A 14972-nucleotide genomic window follows, 5' to 3' on the forward strand; every position below is an offset into this window, starting at 1 on the left:
GGGGGGGGAAGAGGCGAAAGATTAGATGGTAGATGTGGCTACAGGACTGTACTGTAGTGTCGAGAGTGTAAGTAACGGAACCCAGATAAGATAAAACCGCTGCACATCAAAATGAGGGACAGACATGGATCCATGGAGGGATGGGGACGGGAGAGACGAGGGACTCGACCAGACCCAACCCGGACACGCCGCACTACCTACCTAGGTAGGCTGCTAGGTAGGTACCTTAGGTATCTTCTTAATCAACAATCAATCCTCAGAAACATTATCTACATTACCCCATGGAATTCTTCGTTAAAGTTTTGATATTACTATGCAGTTGATGGTACTGCCATGAATAGTTAAGATGGATGCATAGTATTAATTTTAATGCACCCAATACAATGCAAGATCCATAGCTACAGGTAGGTAGGTACCTTAGGTAGATACTACCTTCAACGTCCAAAACTGTCGACTGCTTGTAAAACAATCACGTGCCCGTTGGAGAAACGAACAGGGGCTGACGTCTACCTAAGCTCCAGATTCCCTACAAGGTACAGAGTAGAGGCTGGAGCTCTCCATGATGCTAGCGCCCAATCAGAGAGAATCGAACACATTTCCCTGAACTGGACCAAACCAGACCAAACATCAGCTTTACCTCGTCATCACCAACTCAATTCAATTTACCTTAACACAACAATCTTAGTGCTGCGCCGAAAACCCATTGAAATTCCTCAAATACCGATCATATCCTCCTAACCCGCCATGCAGCGAGCGGCCTACGCGCAGTCGCCCCCTCTTCACCATCCAGTTCCCCAGCATGTCTCGACCGTCCCTCAACTAAGATCGCCTCCTCCTCCTCCAGGCTCCGCGCAGTCGCAGCAGGGCTATGCTGCTAATGCTGGGGGAAACCCGTATCAACAGCAGGGAGGCACCAGCGGCAATGTATTCGGCGCATACGGCAACTTTATGAACGATCCCACAGCGCAGGTCGCGGCGCAATTCGGCCAGACAGCGTTTCGGCATGGACAGGAATATGTGGAACAGAACGTAAGTCTTGAGAGGGTGTCTGGCGGTGTTCTGATGCTGACTTGAACAGTTTGGTCGATATGTCAACGTTTCCGCCCTCAAGCACTACTTCAACGTCTCCAACTCGTATGTCGTCAACAAGCTGTTCCTCGTCCTGTTCCCTTGGAGGCACAAGCCTTGGTCGCGAAAGCAAGCTGTTGGACAGAACGGACAGGAGGGTTGGTATCTACCCCCGCGAGACGACATCAACAGTCCCGACATGTACATTCCAGGTGTGTAACGCAAGCTTTTGGTATTTTGAGCCAAGGACGGAGGGCTAACTACAACGTAGTCATGGCATTGGTGACTTATATCCTTCTCTCGACTTTGATTGCTGGCCTGAACCACCAGTTCCAGCCAGAACTTCTTGGAAAGACAGCCACGATTAGTCTTATTGTTGTCATCGTGGAGATCTTCTTCCTTAAGCTTGGATGTTATCTCCTAAGCATTTCTAGCCAATCGCAGCTCCTGGACCTGATCGCCTACTCGGGATACAAGTTTGTCGGAATCATTGTTACTGTTGTCGTTGCCGAGGTTCTCAACGGCGGAAAGGGTACTGGTGGTTGGGTCGGCTGGTTGATCTTTTTCTACACTTACCTGGCAAACTCTCTCTTCTTGGTAAGTTTCATGCGATTCCTAAACAGTTTACTTATTCTAATCAATCTAGATGCGGTCGCTCAAGTATGTTCTTCTTCCCGAAACTTCAGCTGGAGTCAGTGGCGGACCCATGCAGACGGATTCACGGGCGAAGCGCAGCCAACGTACAAAGTTCCTCTTCATGTACTCGTACTTTGTGCAGTTGTTCTTTATGTGGATTCTCACTAGGGCATAAACAGCAACGTAGACCGGGGAATGTGTCAGTGATATCCATTCATCCAGGCGTTCAATAGTCTTGGTGGTGTCTGGTGGATAGAAAAGTTGAGTCGACGAAGGTACGGAGATGGTAATGAGGGATGACCGAGGATGTACGATAACTATTTGCTTTGCACGATGATCCATCAAAGGAACGTTGAAACGAATTGTTCGATATTATTATAGAAGTGGACTTTTGCTATTATGCTGCAACATTACGGATCCATTAGTCCATGCTTTCAGTCGATACCTACCTACCTACATACCTTGGGGTACTTTGGTCGATTATCTACCTAGGTACCTAGTACCTAGGCGTGTTGTTAGTTGATCCTGGCCAATCAAAAGGACACGCAACCAAAACTACGCCTCTTTGACAACTCGAGATTACTATCGATAGTCTAGACTACCTATACCGCACGTCACCTCCCAATTCTGTATAATCCATCCAGTTCTTCCCTTACTATTTTTTCATTATTGTGTCTATCTACCTACTGTGACTGTTCACCAATAGACTGGAGGTAACGATCAACGCATTCAGCACTAGACGGGAGTCTCATCAGAAGGTGCTCGCCTATCTTAGCGCCGATCTTCCAGCAACATCACTTCAACGCAACTCAACTCAACACGTCTCTCTTTTCTTCAACATCTCGACATTACTCTCTACCAACTCCACCTCATATATCTCTCGCAACACATCGAACTAGCAACAATGAGCCTTCAGTATCCACCCGTGGTCATGGCCACTATCCAGAGTGCTGCTCTTGGTGGCATCGCCAATATCTTAGCTCAAGTTATTACAGCCTACCGAGCTGGGGTAAGTCAAGATAGACACTCGTTCTAATCCTCGCTTGATCTATATACTAACTGACTGGTCTTGTAGACCGATGTCGTGATAGATTGGGTTCCCGTGTTCCAATTCCTTCTTTTCAACGTGCTCTGCACACCGCCCAACTTCTACTGGCAAGTCTCACTCTTTCTACACTGCCTTGATATTTGACTGACGCTCCACTAGGCAAGATTTTCTTGAATCGACCTTCCCAGCCCATCCTGATGAATCTCCCAAGTCCAAGGATCCCAAGGACACCAAGAGTGCCAAGAGTGCCAAGATGGCACAGCCCAAGCTCTCAGTGCGCAACACACTCATCAAGTTCGCGCTCGACCAGACTGTTGGCGCCGCTGTGAACACGCTCCTCTTTAGCACTTACGTCCACGCGCTTCGATCTGCCATCAAGGATGTTCCTGTCATCACCAGTCTTCCCAAAGCCATTACTTACTGGACCTCTCCGCGCACCATAGATTTTAGCCGTGTCAACTGGTCTGTTGTCTGGGAGGCTGCCAAGTCTGATTTTGCTCCTCTCATCTACGCTGGCTGGAAGCTTTGGCCTGCCGTTAGCATTGTCAACTTTGCTGCCATCAAGACTGTTGAGGGACGTAACCTTGTGGGCGCTTTGGCTGGTGTTGCTTGGGGAATTTATATGAGCTTGATTGCCGCTCAGTAAATCGTAACTAGAAATGTTCCAGTTGCCCAAGACCAGAATGATTCCATTGACAGGTTGTTTTTGGGATGGATGCCAACGATATACTCAAAGGGCTGTGCCTCTATCTAGACGAAAGCGAATATTTATGAGGGTTGGAGGGCAGGACTTGGAACAAAACTTTGTACTGGCTCTTTTCATTATCGCTATCTGTATCACTTGCTTTTTAGAAATTCCATCATTCCGTCAACCCATAAGACTCATTGAAAGTACTTAAACCAAAGCAGCCGGGTTCAGTGCCAAGTACTTGTTTAATCAAAGAAAAGGACATTGAGCAATCATTGCTGATAGACCGAACAAACCATCACCATCGTCACATTCCTATCGTAGTGCCTGGGCAGAAAGGCAAGTGTGAATGATGACGTTGCAGAAGACTCGTCGTTGCTTGAGGATATAAATCGTTATCTTTGCAAATGCACTGCCCCCCAGGAGCAGGATTAAACCCCCTTGGTTGGACATGAGAGATCGAGTCGTCTTCTTCCGAATCCAGTACGAGACTAGATATCGGGGTTGAATGATCAACAATTGCCGCGGCTCCCCGAGTCTGGTGATTATTTGTGGGTGTATAGTTCCAAGGCGAACTCACGGGTTCCTCGAGGGGTTTCAGAGGCCGCGCATGGCAATCTGAATATAGTGTGGTGGTAGTGGTGGTGGTGGTGGTAGTACTGCCATACTTTATGCCGAGGTAATCTATATCAGTAGTATCGCACGGGCGTGTAAGCCAAGGTCGGTGGTTTCGATGGGGTGCAGGACGTTGAGCAATTCCATGTCTTGGGCTAGTTTGGGAACATGGCTGATACGTCTCGGAGCCGTCGAATGTTATCAATATGCAGAGGAACATTTTGCGAAAAGCAAGAGTCAGGATAAAGGGAACTAGAAACCACCTATCTACCCTTGGATGTTTGATCTAGAATCTTGTTTGTTCAGCAAAGTAGTGGACTGGAATCCATATTGCAGAGCTAAAACGCTACGAGCCTGTTGTCGTGTAGACGGGAGATAGGTACCTACCTAGGTAGGGCATCTATCTAGAGTTGATCTTTACAAATTCGCACCGGGAACTCGCGACCTAGGAACCAGGCTGTCGGGCCAGGAACCAGCTTTCTTGGTTGCATGAGGCAAGGCAAAATGGTACTGGCCCTTGCCTTGGCTTGCCTTGTTCAAAACGCCACACATAATTTATCATGAAGCTTCACTTGCCAGTAATGGGTGGTCAACGGCAGCATCCATACCTAGGTACCAGGTAGCTAGGCAGCTAGGGAAGTAACAACTGGTTCTTCTTGGCCCAGAAATTTGATGATGAAGGGTTGGTTTGGTAAAGCAACTCAAGACGCCTTTTTCGTCTCGGTATTCACGGATCATATCTGCCAGTGGCTTATTGGGAAATGCGCTTGAGAAGATACCTAGTACTTTCCACCAACTGACTTGACACTGGATTTGAGTTATTCAATATCATTTGTTGTCTAGCTGTTGAAACCCTTAACAGCATGGATAAAAGCTAGGTACTAAGGTAATATTCATAGGTATAAAGTCTAATTTTCCAGCAGATAAAATCGTGAGCGATCGACCCCATAAGTATAGCCTAGGTATCAAAACACTCGTCTTCTTTCCAATAGCGGCCGGCTGGACCTGGCCGTTGACCCAATCCAAACCATTGCGGTGCTACTTACCGACAGCTCGGGAGATGTGCAAGTCCCCGAATAGTAATGGAAGTAACCAAACTTGAAGTGGCAGTGAGTGAGAGTGACATTCATGTGGCACGACATCCGTCCATTGACAGTTGGCACCCGTCAGGGTGTCAGAAGAATTGGCCGTTGAGTGCATAGAGGACGAAATAATTTGGTCATCTTATGCCTGTTTAGCTAGACATCTGGGCCACTTTATTTCTGTACCCTAAGCCTTGGAAGATAATTCTTCTGACACCCACCTGGCACCCGAAGACTAACAAACTTAATTACCTAGTTCCCATTAGACTATACATAGTACTAGGTTAGTACCTGATGAGTAAGTGCTGTACTGTACTGTACATATATACATGCATGCAGACTGTGTGTGCCCATTCTGCATGCCAGGGGTGCATCCCGAGATCTGTCGGCTCGGACGATCGTTTCTGATCCTCTGATAAACAAGTGCGGTAAAAAGTGAAAACTAAACAATACCTCAGGGTATTATTCATACTTGGGAAGGCAATTCGAGCTTGGATTTGTCATGGAACTCTAGAACAACCCAAAACCAGGAACCGGCAGACCATACGGCATGCACATGGCTGGCTATAAAATACCATGAGAGCCCTTGTAGCGGCCTTGTTGTCAGGGCTAAGCTTTACCGAGCAGTGTAGGCCGCATAAGCCTCATGCAGACGACAGTTTAACCTGGTTTGTATAAAAAATGAGTACATAGACTATCGGCATACCCAGTCCCCAGTATGGAGGTTAGTACAGATACCTACTAGTAGGTACAGTAGCCCTCCTGCTATTGACCACAACGAATCAAGATTCGTATTTAGCGAGACGCAATCGAATATGTCTCTTAGCGCCATCATCCATCGCATTCAGAGAGTAACTCAACGTAAAGTACTGTGTGTAGTTTACTTGCTCATGTGTCCGCATTCCTTATGCAAATTCTTGAAACGTGAGCTAGTACCTGAGGGAATCTTTCGTTTCATCGCAAGTGACGCTTCCCCTTCCGAGTAATGGCTCTGGATTTTCGCATGGTCCTTGACATGACCTTAGGAAATAAACTGCTCAAGCGTTAACGGTCAACATATTGGGATGGGGTTGTCGCCCTCCTTCTCTTTTTGTTTGAGGCGTCTCTCTCCAATGGTACTATAATCCCAGGCCGCCGGAGCAAATGTTGCCCGGCTAGTCGGGCTCCTCTCCCCTAGCCCCCGCCTCTACTACCCTACTACCCAGGTACCTACCTCTAAGGTGCTACGTAGTAGGCAGTATGGAAGTCATTGATCTCTCTCTAGTGAGTGCCATAGTGTGTGTTAGCGCGAATAGTTTGCAAGAGGGTTATTTCAGGTGAGTCCTCCAAAACATCTGGCCGCTCAGGTTTTTCTATGCCTGTGGTGCCCTCAACATCTGAAATTCAAATTTGGAGTCGTTTAATGTTCAACAGAGACAAAGAATGCCGCGCATAGAGCGGTTCCAGAATGTCCAAGATTATGTCATAATAGTAGAGAAATCGACTCAACCTTGGAAAACAGTAAGTTACCTATCGACCAGGGTCGACGGACAGTCAGAAATTCACCGCTGACACTGGAACAGGTGCGTGCTGTAGTGGAGCCGATCGCTAGAATGATGGGCCGTTCCATCCATAGGTAGGTCTTCTTTTTGTGGAAAAGCCACTAAATCTTGTCATTCATTACTCGTTTGTCCACTAACACTTTCAGGTTCCAGGGAGCAAGGCATAAGGTGCTCCACTTACGCACCCGCATCTATACGTCCATGGATGGATCACACTCCCCGATCCTAGCCCTGGCGTTTTGTCTACAGGCCTTTAATGTTAGCAGCGATCCAAGTATTATTGCAACAAACAAGAAGTTGGTTCAGCCCACCGTTTACAAGGTGAACAAAACACCAATTACCCAGTTATCCAGTCACATTGTTATCTACAGACGATGGCTTCACTCTCATCGTTGGGCTGAATTGTTCCCACTTACACGTCACTCACCGATCGCGTGCAACTTTGACGACCCCGATCATCACACTTCTTCTCGACTCAACTCGACTCGACTCGACTTGACTTGACTCACCAGCAATCTTAACGAGCCCCTCCAGTTTGCGACTGCAATGACGACACAGAGAACGATCGATACCTCAATTCGCTTTCCCTCTCGAACTCGACCTTAGGGCGACCCAAACAGCCACCCTACTCCTTTTAACTCTTCATTCCCTTTGCTCGACATCAGTAGGGTTTCGTCGTAATTGACCTGCCCAATGCCGCCCCCAGCTCTTCAAAATCTCGGTCTTGTAGACCTTGTCGCTTCTGACCCTCGACCTATATTTGTCGTTGCCTTACCCGACCAAACCTCAAACGCCGTCGATTCTTCCTCCGCCGACATACTTTACCGAAACCCTGCCTTGCAGAACTTACATACTCTCGATCAATCGATTTCTTCTATTCCTCAAGATGCTTCCCATACTCCATTTTGGAACTGGGTTACCAGCTCACCACCTGTGCCGGCTGCTGAAAAGGACGCCGCGGGCCCTGCAGCAACAAATACGCAGCACTCACTGCCATACCTTGGTATCTACTGGACGCGAAGCATTGTGCTGGGCCAATGGGTGGTGATGAGTGGTAACGAGACCCCTCCTTCCTCAGAGCCTCCGCGCAAAGTCCGAATAGAAGGAAGGGAAGGCGAGACAACAAGGAAACACCCACAGAAGTCACCATTAGACAATGCACGATTACCGTCCCGAAGAAAGTCGGAGAGCAAAACCCCCATGCTCTACCGCGACGAATCAAATCCAGGCCTCATGGTGCCTGTTTCCGATTCCGAGGCGGAACCGTTTCTTGACGTGGTACAAAGCGTAGATTGGGAATCAACATCCCTAGGTCCCATGGCAGATTGGCCGGCTCAACTTCAATATACATTCAATCAGCTCGTGTCTGATTCACGGCCTGTGGCGCTTTATTGGGGACCCGAATACATCACTATTTACAATGAAGCATTTTCAAAATACTGCGGCGCGCGACATCCTGGACTCCTGGGTCGACCTGCTACCGAAGCTTGGACTCATCTGAAGACTCGGCTCGATGAAATGACAGCCTCGCCCACGAAAAACTATTCCAATGCTGAAGACGAATCCAAGTTTTTCATACCGCAAGCGGATGGGACCTTTGAAGAGACTTATGCCAAGTCTTCTATGGTTCCTATTGTTTATGGAAAGAAATGCCTGGGAATCCAGCATTCGCTTCTCGAGATGACTTCAAAACGACTCTGGGAACGAAGGATGAAGATGCTCATCGATCTTGGCGAGGCTCTAGTATCTACGAAAGATGCTAAATCCTACTGGTCCAGGACGATCGAGGAGTTAGAACGTTGGAATCCGACATATGACGTTCCGTTGGCCTTCATATACTCGGTCGAGCAAGACGATACCGACTCCACTTCGTCCAAATACGATTGTTCAAATACCTGCCTGCTCGAGGGCTCCCTCGGTGTACCAGAAGGACATGCCATTGCACCTCCGGTCCTGAACCTCAGGGAAGCAGACGATGGCATGGCATCTATCTTGCGACGGTCCTTAGATGAGCGTCAACCCATGCTCCTACAGACTAAGGACGACACGTTGCCAAAAGATCTACTCCACGGTTTGGCATGGCGCGGTTTCGGCGACCCTTGTCAGGCTGCTGTGGTCTTGCCTATTCGCCCTACAAAGGAAGAGCATGTGATGGGCATTTTGTTTCTGGGCTTGAACTCTAGGCGCCCATATGACAACGACTACAAACAATTTATCTCTTTGTTGAACCAAAAACTTACGAGCTCCCTTGCTTCCACAGTACTCCTGGAAGAAGAGGCGCGCCGGAGGCGTAACATCACCGAACAGGCCGCTTATGACAATGCAATGCTCACACAGCGACTGGAATATCAAACCGAGCAGGCAGAGAGATCAATGCAAACGCTCACTTCGGTGGCAGAATTTATCCCTGTTGGAATGTGCTTTGTCGATAACGAAGGTAACATCACGTTTGCCAACGACGCTTGGCATCGCATCACCGGATATCCAAAAGGCACAATTGCCCAAGGGGCGTTGCTCGAGTCAGTCCTTGAAGAAGATAAGGAGAAAGTTATGCAGGCATACAAGGATGTTCAAGAGCTCGACACAGTCACCTTCGAGTACCGCATCGCGCGAACTGAAAACACGACGGGACCACAGAGCTTCAGATCCTCCACCGGACCCTTGCCTGTAATGGATGAGCGAGTATCGCGCCATATCCTAGCTTCTACGAAGGCTGAGAGAGCACCGGATGGCAGTGTCATCCGAATACTGACTTGCCTGACTGATGTAACAGTGCAAAAGGACACGGCCGAGGAAGCTGTGCGACGAGCGCAGGAAGCGGAGAATCTAAAGCGGCTGGCAGAATTTGCGACGGTTGGGATGTATGATGTCAGCATGGACGGAAGACTGCTCAGCGCGAACAACCTGTTCTGGGAATTGACGGATCTGGAGAAGGTCGACCTCACCAAAGTCGACGTGCGACCTTGGCCAGAATGTGTTGTTGAAGAAGATCTTCATATTCTTCAGGAAAGTCTTGATAAACTGATGGAGTCCGGACGTACTGAAACGGCCGAGTTCCGCCTGCGCAACGGCTGGATTAGTGATGATGGCAGCGGGAACTCATCCGTTGCCCCTAGATGGGTTCTTGCTACGTTCATGCCCGTCAAGAGTTCAGACGGGGTCATACAGTCTTTTACTGGCTGTCTGAGTGACGTTTCGATACAGAAGTGGCAACTGGAACAAGAGAAACTTCGGAAAGAGGAGGCGATCGAGTCTAAGCGACAACAGGAAAACTTCATTGATATGACCTCGCATGAGATGCGGAATCCATTGAGCGCCATTCTTCATTGCACCGACGCCATTATCGCTTCCCTTGCGAGGGTACAGGACATTAGCGATAATTCTGCTCCTCTTACTCCAACACGAAATGGTGCCCATCGTGAAGGAAAAGGTATCGGCGAACGATCTATTGAAGAAAGAAAGCTTCTTGAAGACAGCATTGAAAATGCAGAGACTATTGTCACATGTGCCCAGCATCAGAAGCGCATTGTCGATGATATCTTGACGATGTCTAAACTTGACTCGAAGCTACTGGCCGTTACTCCCTGCACAGTGGACCCTATTCAGATTGTCAACGGAGCGCTCAAAATGTTCGAGGTGGAGGCTCGCCGTGTTGATATTGAGCTGACATCGTATGTCGACAAGTCGTACAAGGATCTGGCATACGACTACCTTGATCTTGATCCAAGCAGAGTCCAGCAAGTTCTAATCAACCTTCTTACCAATGCCTTGAAGTTTACCAAGTCTGGTACTACTCGCAACGTCACCCTTGGCGTTAAAGGGTCATTGACGCCACCAGGAGAGAACATGACAGCTGTTCAATTTATTCCTCGATTTTGCGATGTATCAGAAGAATATGACCAACCGGCTTTGAAAGGACGAACCAAACCCATTTATCTGTTGTTCGAGGTTAAAGACACAGGCCAAGGGTTGACAACGGAAGAAATGGGTAGCCTATTCAACAAATTTGTTCAAGCCAGCGCCAAGACGCACACCAAGTACGGAGGCTCTGGCCTTGGACTGTTTATCTCACGTCGACTGACGGAGCTTCAAAACGGAGCGATTGGTGTTTCGAGCCAACCAGGTGTGGGTTCGACATTTGCATTCTACATTGAGGCGTATGTTCCGAGCGAGGCGTCCCGAAACGAAGCACTGGCAGCTGCCGCCGCGGCTAGGCTGATCGCCAACGGCGACTGTGCGGACTCAACTGATGGGAAGCGGCCTTGCCGCGATATTCGTCTGCAAAAATATCAGAACCCAGGAGGAAACGTTCGACTGGACGGAATCCTTGTTGTCGAAGACAATCTCATCAACCAGCAAATCACAAGACGAGGACTGACAGATCGAGGTTATATGGTCGATGTCGCGAATCATGGAGTCGAAGCTCTTGAGAAGTTGAAAAGGCGTCAAGGTGGCGTCCCAGGCATTGGCCTCAAGGGAGTTGCTGGCCGCTCAGGGAGGAGCAATACACATTCACTTCCTATTGCCATTAACCTGGTATTGATGGACATTGAGATGCCTATCCAAGACGGCTTGACATGCACGCGGATAATTCGTGAATTGGAAGCAGAGGGAGAGATATTCTGCGCATCTGGAGGCAGGGTGCCGATCATCGCAGTCACTGCTAACGCGCGACCCGAGCAAGTTATGGAGGCCAAGCAGGCCGGGTGCGATGATGTGATGGTGAAGCCATACAGAATTCCGGAGCTTATCGAAAAGATGCAGGTGGTTGTTCGGCGAATGGGAGGGCTCAGCCCGAATTCCCCAGTAAGATGATGGTTGCCGATTTCATATAGACGGACTGGAAAACAGCGACAGTCCCGGTTAACGCAAAGTTGAAAGGGGGCCTAACGCTGGCGAGGGTTTGAGGATATCTGGAGTAGGGGTACAATGATGGGGATTCCACTGAAATTATATGGTCCAAGAAAAGTCAAGCGGCATAAGAAGGAGTTTTTGGCGCTTAGTTGCATATATAGCATAACGAAAAGGAGTTTTGGTCTAATCTGGAACAATGGAGGTCACGATAGGTTAGCTTTGGATCGTCTATGGTCACATTTTGATGAGATGATGGGCTTTGGATAACTTCTCACAATAGAGCACTGAAATTTGTCACGCACTATAAGGAAGATTGAACTGCCCTTGCTGATCTTTCATTAATGAGGGTATTGCGATGATAGTTGGGCTTTCAACCACATCCATCCCTCCCACCGGCAACTACGTTAGAGGAAGCTACAGACCACGGATATATATGCTCGAGGGTCAAAGTCAGAATCAGAGTCAGAGCAAGCCAAAACGATATTAATGGTATCGGATGTTGGGGTAAATCAGCCTCGCTGATACAACTTGTAACGAGTGACAGATACCTTGGTAGATTGGAAAAGAGTCAATCAGTCAGTCTTGTTGGATACGGCAGTTACGGTAAATAGTGACATCATTGGTTCTTTCCCCTGTTCGCTCGTGCATGAGCTCTTGCCCCTCCTCCTCCTCCTCCCCGCAGTCTCGTCTCTACCTAGACTAGAGCTCCCACCCATTTAATCCCCCCAACGTCGTCAAGAAACTGATCGACAATTCTCTTTTCCCATCTTCTCATATCCGAGTAGTCTATGTGACTTGAATCCTAATCAATCGCGATCGACTCAAATTCATTGTCAGTCCTCGCGTCGGACAAGAACATAGGTAGCTAACGCATAGCTCATTAACAGCCTCTACGATTGATACCAAATTGCCCATCATGTCGACCATGCCCGCCTCTCACGGCCACAACGAGGCCTGCTGCAACATCCCACCTGTCGTCACCAAGGGATATCAGCCTCTAGGGACTTACAAGGAGATTGGGGGCTACAAGACTTGTACGCGGTGCAATGTTCGTCACAAAAAGTACCACTAACGTAAATAGATGTCACTGGCCCCGTCGACGCTAAGAAGGCCATTGTCGTTATCTACGATATCTTTGGTTACTTCGAGCAAACCCTACAGGGTGCTGATATCCTCGCCTTCAGCGACGCCCATCAGAAGTACAAGGTCTTTATCCCGGACTGGTTCAAGGGTAGTCCCTGCCCCATTGAGATGTGAGAGTTCCTGTCTGTCATGTTGCTTAGAACGAAGCTAATGTCAATACTCAGCTATCCTCCGGACAATGATGATAAAAAGAAGCAGCTTGGCGAATTTTTCGAGACCTTCCCTCCTCCTAAGATTGCTGGCCAAGTACCTGACTACGTCAAGGCTGTTAAGGAGCAGGACTCTTCCATTGAGAAGCTTGGAATCATCGGTGTAAGTAATCCTCTTTTCCGCGGAGATTATATGACTGACATGAACTGGGGCAGTACTGCTGGGGTGGCAAGGTCGTCGCCCTCAGTGTCAAGGCTGACTCCAACCCCTTTTCCATTGCCGCTCAGATTCACCCTGCCATGGTTGATGCGACCGATGCCGAGGGTCTCTCAGTTCCCACTATGTTACTCGCCTCCAAGGAGGAGCCTGAAGAAGAGGTCAAGAAGTTTGAAAACAACCTCAAGGTAGCCAAGCACGTTGAGACCTTCGAGGATCAGATTCACGGCTGGATGGCTGCTCGTGCCGATCTCAACGACTCCCGCGTCAAAGAGGAGTACGAGAGAGGCTACAAGACCGTCGTTGAGTTCTTTGGTAAGAACTTCTAAATGCAGGAGGAATACTATGTTTGTCTACAAAAGATGCAATGTATTTATGCCATGACACATGACGAACTAAGTAATAATATTTTATGTCAAGTCTGCTTGTGTTTGTTTATTAGTCTTTTTTTTACGTTACTTGGGGACTCAACGATTTCTCTCCAAACGACAACAGTTCCTCTATGTCAAGACTTTGGAAGTCTTTCAATTCGACAGTCTCCCCATGCAGGCCATGCCTCAGGGCAGTTGAGATCATGTAATCCTCTAAAAATGACATCAACGTTATATCTACACCGTCGACTTTTCTTTCTTTGAGCCAAACCTCCTGAGCTTTTCGCATGTCTTCAGGTGGAGCGAAGTCTCGCATCTCGAGATCCTTCAGCCAACTCGCGAGAAGAGCATCCCCGGTCATCTTGACATAGGCTTCCCGCAAACACCAAAGCGCGTAGAAGTAGCGCAATGCATGATCTCGCTCGGGAGTGGCAGGTCCGGGGTTCATATGCTTCAGTGCTGCAACCTCTCTTGGACCAAATACATCGGCATGGACATCGACGAAACTCGACCACCCTTCTTCCGCCAAACTATGCAGATCGCGATCCCTGCGCTCTGGCGGACAAACGACATCCACACCCACAGCAAGGCCTTGAGGCGGGTGGTGCACAGCTATCAGGACTGCGAGGCCAGCTTGATGCGAGATGTTAAAGATGAGGGGCTCATCGCCGCTCGGCAAGATGAACACGGGTTTCATTCGGGAGTCTCGGGTAGTTTTGGCTTGGAACCAGGGGACGTGGCAGAAGCGAGATATAACATAGCGCTTAAGAAGGGCTGAAGCGAGAGCGAGCTTGGCGTCGCGAACGTGGTAATATCTCAGAACAGAGGCTTGCTCCTCAGTAGTGAGAAGTGAAAGAGCGCGTGAAGCCTGAGAAAAACAGATGAGTATCAGGTTTGAGGCAGCGACTGAAACAAAACACCTACGTTGGTGATAAGATCTTTGGTCTTGAGGGCTGAGGACCAGAGAGGACGAGTGTCAATGACCCATTGGATGACCGTGGGGGAAGGTTGGACGTGGCTCATTGCTGATACAATAATTGCTTGACTATATTGTCCTTTGTCACATCAACTGAGAGAAACGAGCGTTTGAAATTTTTATTGAGTTTGTGAAAGAAGCTGGCAAAGTCGCAGATCAAGGTGAAGATTAGAAGATGAGACAAGTGAGACTCGGAAGCCGAACAAGACGAAACCCGGGACGTCGGAGGTGGGGTCCTTTGGACGGCCCGGCCGAAACACGGGCCGGAAAGAGGATGGGGAAAAGATTGAGTATAAATATATCAAGAACAACTCGACTTTGACAATTTTGAACTTTGAGAGTAGGTTCTTGTCTTTCCTTTCCTTTCCCTTACTTTTAAAGAACCAACTTTGCACGCAGTCGAGTCCGGCACGAGATTCCTGCTTCTTTTTCTCCTCTCCTCGATAAGACTTACCAACACATTGTAAGCCCGTTGAAACTTAAACGGCTTACCATGTCCACGAGGACTTCAATTCACTTAAACCTTTGACTTTACTTTAACTATTCTTCTATTCAACCTTTACTTTTTTTTTTCTTCCCCCCCC

General features: G+C 48.4%; 5 protein-coding genes across 5 annotated transcripts; 4 read left to right on the top strand and 1 right to left on the bottom strand.

Moving 5' to 3' along the window:
* Positions 1 to 744: 744 nt before the first annotated feature.
* Positions 745 to 1879, top strand: FIESC28_09714 (uncharacterized protein; the record flags this gene model as incomplete). Its single annotated transcript, XM_031163850.1, has 4 exons — positions 745 to 1029; positions 1079 to 1280; positions 1340 to 1665; positions 1715 to 1879. The coding sequence occupies 4 exons, from the start codon at positions 745 to 747 to the stop codon at positions 1877 to 1879; spliced, it is 978 nt and encodes a 325-aa protein (XP_031012087.1).
* A 729-nt stretch (positions 1880 to 2608) lies between these two features.
* FIESC28_09715 (uncharacterized protein) lies at positions 2609 to 3398 on the top strand (the record flags this gene model as incomplete). Its single annotated transcript, XM_031163851.1, has 3 exons — positions 2609 to 2713; positions 2780 to 2808; positions 2912 to 3398. The coding sequence occupies 3 exons, from the start codon at positions 2609 to 2611 to the stop codon at positions 3396 to 3398; spliced, it is 621 nt and encodes a 206-aa protein (XP_031012088.1).
* Positions 3399 to 7371: 3973 nt separating this feature from the next.
* Positions 7372 to 11493, top strand: FIESC28_09716 (uncharacterized protein; the record flags this gene model as incomplete). The annotated part of the gene is made up of 1 exon (XM_031163852.1): positions 7372 to 11493. The coding sequence occupies one exon, from the start codon at positions 7372 to 7374 to the stop codon at positions 11491 to 11493; it is 4122 nt and encodes a 1373-aa protein (XP_031012089.1).
* A 955-nt stretch (positions 11494 to 12448) lies between these two features.
* On the top strand, positions 12449 to 13370 carry FIESC28_09717 (uncharacterized protein; the record flags this gene model as incomplete). The annotated part of the gene is made up of 4 exons (XM_031163853.1): positions 12449 to 12566; positions 12614 to 12785; positions 12840 to 12987; positions 13041 to 13370. The coding sequence occupies 4 exons, from the start codon at positions 12449 to 12451 to the stop codon at positions 13368 to 13370; spliced, it is 768 nt and encodes a 255-aa protein (XP_031012090.1).
* A 121-nt stretch (positions 13371 to 13491) lies between these two features.
* FIESC28_09718 (uncharacterized protein) lies at positions 13492 to 14435 on the bottom strand (the record flags this gene model as incomplete). Its single annotated transcript, XM_031163854.1, has 2 exons — positions 13492 to 14280; positions 14337 to 14435. 2 exons carry the CDS (start codon positions 14433 to 14435, stop codon positions 13492 to 13494), a joined length of 888 nt encoding a protein of 295 aa, XP_031012091.1.
* Positions 14436 to 14972: the final 537 nt, after the last annotated feature.

The sequence above is a fragment of the Fusarium coffeatum genome (assembly GCF_003316985.1).
Source record: "Fusarium coffeatum strain FIESC_28 chromosome Unknown BRIP53273_contig_261, whole genome shotgun sequence".
In the NCBI taxonomy this organism is placed as follows: Eukaryota; Fungi; Ascomycota; class Sordariomycetes; order Hypocreales; family Nectriaceae; genus Fusarium; species Fusarium coffeatum.